The sequence below is a fragment of the Agrilus planipennis genome, unplaced genomic scaffold (assembly GCF_000699045.2).
Source record: "Agrilus planipennis isolate EAB-ADULT unplaced genomic scaffold, Apla_2.0 scaffold79, whole genome shotgun sequence".
Lineage (NCBI taxonomy): Eukaryota > Metazoa > Arthropoda > Insecta > Coleoptera > Buprestidae > Agrilus > Agrilus planipennis.
In genome coordinates this window covers 970,012-976,145 of record NW_020442428.1, presented here as the reverse complement: position 1 = coordinate 976,145, position 6,134 = coordinate 970,012, and the positions used below count along the sequence as shown (strand labels likewise).

At 31.9% G+C, this 6,134-nt stretch overlaps 1 protein-coding gene across 1 annotated transcript in view; it reads right to left on the bottom strand.

The window, feature by feature from the left end:
- Window positions 1-453: 453 nt before the first annotated feature.
- Window positions 454-6,134, bottom strand: part of LOC108734631 (bone morphogenetic protein 10-like) — a 12,128-nt gene continuing 6,447 nt past the window's right edge. Inside the window, exons 2-4 of the mRNA XM_018466264.2 lie at window positions 5,692-5,838; window positions 3,734-4,293; window positions 454-766 (exon numbers count right to left, since the gene is read on the bottom strand). Of these exons, the coding sequence (XP_018321766.1) occupies window positions 533-766; window positions 3,734-4,293; window positions 5,692-5,838 (941 nt within the window). The 3' untranslated portion in view covers window positions 454-532. The remainder of the gene's footprint in view (window positions 767-3,733; window positions 4,294-5,691; window positions 5,839-6,134) is intronic.

Here is a 6,134-nt window from a genome sequence, read left to right as displayed (position 1 = left end):
ATATAAATAATAGTGTCAAACTTAAATTTACTGGCTGATCTAATTAAAAAACCTAGGATTTTAAAGGCCTTGTTAACCGTATTTTGCAATTGAATATCGAATTCAAAATTCTCTTGAAAAACCATACCTAAATCTTTTTGTTCTATAACTCTTCCTAAAGAAATATTGTTTGCAAGATAGTTAATTTCAAATTTTAGAAATTTATTATATTTATATGAACTAAAAATTAAATATTCATTAAACTTCTAACTGATATCAACAAATCTCTAATAAAAAGGCGCTGTGAGGTCATAATTTTCAAATTATAATTACTAGATAATTAAATAGATAGATCACCCTTTAAATAATAAAGATTAAGAGTGTATTTTCATGTTTATTGAAATATTAATTTCTATCAAACATGAGGAGATAATAATTGTAAGAAGGTTAGTAAAAGGTTTATTACAAACATTTTCTAAACATTAAAAAATAAATAAGTTAACAACAAAAATATCTATAATTATTGAAAAATAACAAACTTCAATTTGTAATACTATCTGCAACCGCATTTATCAACAACCATGTCTTCGTAAGCGTAAGTCAGTGTTAAAAATCCTTTCTCGTCTATATACATGAGTGAAATTGAATTCATGGAGATCGGGGTGCAACATGGTCGTACTGCTTTTGGTGGCGAGATGCTGTGTACAAGGGATTGAATAATGGCATGTTTCGACGGAGACAGATGTTCTGCCATGGGAAAAAAACATTTACCAACACACTGATTTGCCTTAAAACAAAGAATAAGTAGAATATTGATTCTATAGGTATTTGCTACTGATTTGAGTCAATTTAGGAAAGTATCATCTCTTCATCCTCCTCATATGATTGGCGTAATCCACTCTACGTGACGAACATATTTTCCTTTGAAATTTCTTCTAGAATAAACGATAAGGAAGCTTATCGAATGTCACCCTCTCAATTAATTCTTTTGATCTTGTCAGTTAAATCTCACCCTCGCAATTTAAACCAAATTTTCTTGGAATAAGAAACGTTGATATTAAGAAACAGTGAAGTAAACGGTAATCAGACGTAACGCCAAAATTTGACGATCTCTCCCCCAACTAATAATTAACTCAATCTGCGCCAGAAAAGAGATTTAGACGTGTACCACCCAGTCACTTGCAAGTTAATTTCTTCTAAATGTAGCCTAATTAGAGTTCCTATATAAGTTCCTAATCGGGATTGGGTTAACCGTAACCGATGCCGGAATCAGAACCGAAATCGAAGTCAGAGACCAAACCGCTTTGTGAATAAATGTTCACATAAAGTTTATACTTGCTGAATTAGCACAAACTTACAGATAACTCCGTGGATCTAGTTTTTTTCAAACAATTCGTCTCGTATCAGCACAGATGACTGCTTGGTGTCAAAAGAATCCACAAATTAATAAACTTATACTTTGACAGATTTTAGTACCGTTAGGTAATGGTAGTGGACGAGCTGTTCCTCTGCCCCATGTGCTGTGTAGTGTAAAAAGTGGAGAGTAAGGTGCAAATTCCTCTTCAGCCTTTTCCTGGAATCGTGGAAATGGGCTAGGCGTAGTTAGAGACGAATGAAATAAAAACAGAAAAATTGTGAAAGATTATCTACAGTATATTATTGCTTCTGTATTTGCCTAAATGATCCAAGAAAGCCATAACTAGAGCAAGCGGATTCGAAATTAAACCGCAGTCGTCCCGAGTGTGAAACCATGGCCTAACGATTAGACCATGCCGCTCATAGTCAATTAAATATTTCTTCCAAAATAATAGTCAATAACTATAGTAAATTTCACTATTTGAGATGGGCGTTAGGTCACAAAATTAATTTTCCAAAAATGTCATCAAATCTGTTTTTGGATCATCAAATTATATTTTTATAGTAATTTTCAGACAAATAGGCAAACCAACTGAAATTTTGAGAAATTCCTGGCTGACCCTGGAACCGTAATGAATGAACATAGTTTTTGTGGCCCGTCAATAAGGGATAAATATCAATTGAAACTGCTTCATGTTAATCATTAGGGATTAGAGGTAAGATACGTTCACTGATATTATTTTAAATTTCTTCATTTTGTTGAAAAATTGGTAATCAATTAATGAATTGCTTAAACTAATGCGCACTGAAATATTTTATATATTAATGTGTAATAATTAATTTATTAAGTTTCATAGCACTCGCGATGTATTGTTAAACTTTAAAATGGTATCATGTCTTCTGTAGCTACATTTATGTTAGGTATTATTTTTTGGAAATTCATAAATTTTGAATAGTTGTATTGGTGCATACCTGGACTCTATTTAGTACTTTTTGTAAAATTAGTATTTGTAATTGTTCTAATCTAATTTTTACATTTTGAACATGTTATGTTGATGTTTCTGTTATCGAATGAATATTTACAATGTATTTTTTATCTTGTTTGTCCTTGTCATTTTTTTAATCTAAACTGATAAGAAAAAAATAAATAAAAAGGACATATAAGCTAATTAGCATTATGAACCTACAAACATTACGTAACAAAAATTGTAAAATTATAATATTAGAATAATTAGAAGATAAGGATACGTTGTTAATAAACGCATAATAACAAAGATGGGTGCCAATAAAATAGACTACAATTAAAGAACGGCATATAGGAGAATAAATTTATTTCATGGACATAATCAGAGCTGATTAGGGGCAAAAAAGATTTATTTGAAATGAAATCTACTCCGACGTTTCGCCTCTGGTTGGTTCTTCATCAAGATGGGCTTTTTTAAGTCACAAGTAGTTACAAACCAGCGTCATACATCACATAAGTCCCCAAAAATAAACACATTGGCGTAGCTGGATAATCAAGAGGTCCCAATTAAACAAAAAAATTAGTCCATGGTATCGATTACAATCCCTTTTATTGTGCAAAGGAGTAAATAGCACCTAAACCACAATACAATAGAACGGTAACCAATACAACAAATAGGAACAAAAACAAGATGGCATAAAGTGTACAAAAAAGTTAATCTGTTCAACCATCATTTTTGTTGGGGTGAGGGCCCTTTGAACGCTTGGGGCCTTAGTGTACTGCACCTGCTAGCCCTATAATAAATACGCTAGTTATGTACTATGTCTTATTTTTAATATAAAGAAGCTATTGTACAACTTATGCACTGCGTTGCATCTTGATTATGTCAGCAAGACATGATATTATAAATACTCCTGTCAAGAATTATTTCACTCACTTATACAAGTGTATTGGTCTTTGCGACATCTCATTTGTGAGTCAATTTTCAACTTTTGTTTAAATAAAGTTTTTCTGTTTTTAAAAACGGATTTTTACTTTAAACAAAAATAACTCGCTCCTTAAACACTTTTAATTTTGTGTCCTGTTCTGTCTCAGAATACCGCGTGATCTTTAGAATTGTTTAACTATTTATTTATTTATTCGTTTATTTTTACGCATTTTAACCATTTATAATAAATATTTATTATTTTATCGTGTACTCATGCCGTTTTGCAGTCAACATTTTCTTACTAAAAACAAACTCACCCTGAAAAAGTCTCAAACCAGAGGTGAAACGTATAATCATTCTTTTTTCGACCGTAATCAAGTCTAATTATTTCCATTTAACATTAAGGGGAAGAAATGGAACGTATAATATAAATATCTTTCAGTCCACCAGTTTAATTTTCAGCATCGCCTTCCTAAATTGACTCATAATAAGATATGTTAACTTACTTCGTATCCACTTGGCTGTATAATCCAGGAATTATATCCAATATCGGCAAAATTCACGTAGAGTGATTTCTTTTTACAAGAATTTTTTAGTCTCTTCATTCTTTTAACGTGACTTTTCCCATTTGGGTTTTGACCTGTGTCCAATAATCTGTTGGTCCCGTCTTCATAATCATCATCGGAGTCCCTTTTAGATCGTTTATAAGAGCCGTAATTCCTCTTCTCTTCATTCCATTGAACATTGCGATCCTTACGGGACATGTACGACAATAAGAGAACAGGATATTCATGTTCTATATTTTCGTTGTTATTGTTAGGCATCAACGATAGACGAAATTCACTCTCAGAGGCTCCATGATACATGGAGAACACTGAACGTACACGTAAAATAACTTTCAGAATATTATTGGAAAAAGTGACGTTTTGAAGAAGCTTCATTACCGGTGTCGTAACGTTGAATGAAATCCAAGTGTTCTCAAAATGAAATAAATGTCGATTGTCTAACGGTTGAAATTCGTTGACTGTTTCGTTAAACACTAGAAGTGTTATTATCCTTTCAACTCCTATGAAATTAAACAAATTAGGCATAAGATACTTTTAATTTTTGTGGCGTTAATTAAATGTATTAGTGAACTAATTTTACCCACTACAGATAGTCTCAAATTAATGAAGAAAAATTGTTGTTGCAGTCACTCCCTAGCCGGGAATCGAACCCGGGCACCTGGTTTTACGCACTAGTACTCTACTACCAAGTTACATTAATTAATTTGAGGTTATATGTAATGAGTAAAATTAATTCGCTAATACATTGAATTGACGCTACAAAAATTGAAAGAAAATGTGTAGATCTGAGATAGATCTAAAAATATAGTAGGTTTTTTTGAAGTGAAACTTCTTTACGCACGGTAGGGTAAGTTCGTTTCATGCGAGTCGCTATGTAACGAAATCATGCAACGCATTTCCCCCGCTGTCTGTCCCTATGTATGCTTAGATCTTTAAAACTACGCAACGGACTTTAATGCGTTTTTTTTTAATAGATAGAGTAATTCAAGAGGAAGGTTTATAGGTATAATACGTGCATAATATAGTAGGCAAATAATAATTTTAGAGGTTTGTAATGTGATGTAAATAAACACATTTTTTGCGCTTACATTGCAAACGCTGGCTGAACCCTACGAGACAGATCAAAATAATATACTACAGTATTGTACACCTTAAAAAGGTCTACAAAAAAGTCCGGGATGGTATATGTCTATCTCTTAGAAATAACCCACAATAACCATTTTTTACCCTTTACTTTTTACGAGAATTAATGGCTTATTTACGAAGCGATTTTAAGCAAAACAGCATTAATCCTTATCCAATTAAATACTTTTAAATACATTGTGCATTTAATATAGATCAATATGGCCCTTTACAGCATTTAATTTAAATGAATATTTTCGAAGATATTACAGACTTAAAATGCAGGGACATAGCGGTTGCGGCGATACCGGCCGATTTGTATTGTCTAATGACAAAAAAGCTGTGATTGTTGTATATAAAGACATTCTATAGTATAATTACTATCAGCATTGCACCTGTGCGAATCATAGTGTACAAAAAATATCATTAAACCAATTCCTTAACCCTTATCCCGGTATGTTTGTGTGTTTGAAGAAGTTTCACTTCAGCAGCGTGTTGTATAATTACACGTTGTATTTTTTTTTTTTTTGATGACGAAACTATATCCTTATAAGGGCTCCACTTTTGTACCCTGTAAGTTCATGTTAGATCTAATTGGTTCATTATGGCCGGAATAGATTTAGAGGCAGACAAATATGTATTTATGTGATAAAGTTTTGGTTTTTTATTAATTAATTAATGAGAATTATTATCTATAGGGTACAAAATCTTTGTTTTGAATCGGATCGGATGAATATAAATGAAAAGAAATTGCGCAGAGAGCAACAAAAGTTCACCTATTATTGTCTTTGGTGTTTGAACAAGAGTTAATATTTTTAGTTCGGCACTCAAGAGCTCTTCATCTTTATTGGGAGCAGGTATATCAAAAGCTAGCATATGGTTTTCGATTATGTCTTCAACGGTTGGTTCCAGAAAAGATGAACCTGAAAAACAATGAATTCTATTAATGGATACCTAGTAGCGAGCTGAGAGCCGAACATAGGGATATTCTATTACATTTAATCATCAAAAGACGGCAACATCCCTTGAAGAATACGGCGTGGTATAGGAAAATTCGTACACATACCAACCATTAGTCATTTTTTCATATAAATAAATATTAAGTAAATGTTAGTTTAAAAAAATATATTTTTACTTAATAAAGCCAATATTTTTTTTCTTTTCACTCATCATGTTTATTTATTTTCAAATTTTGAATTTGTACAGTTATATTGAACTA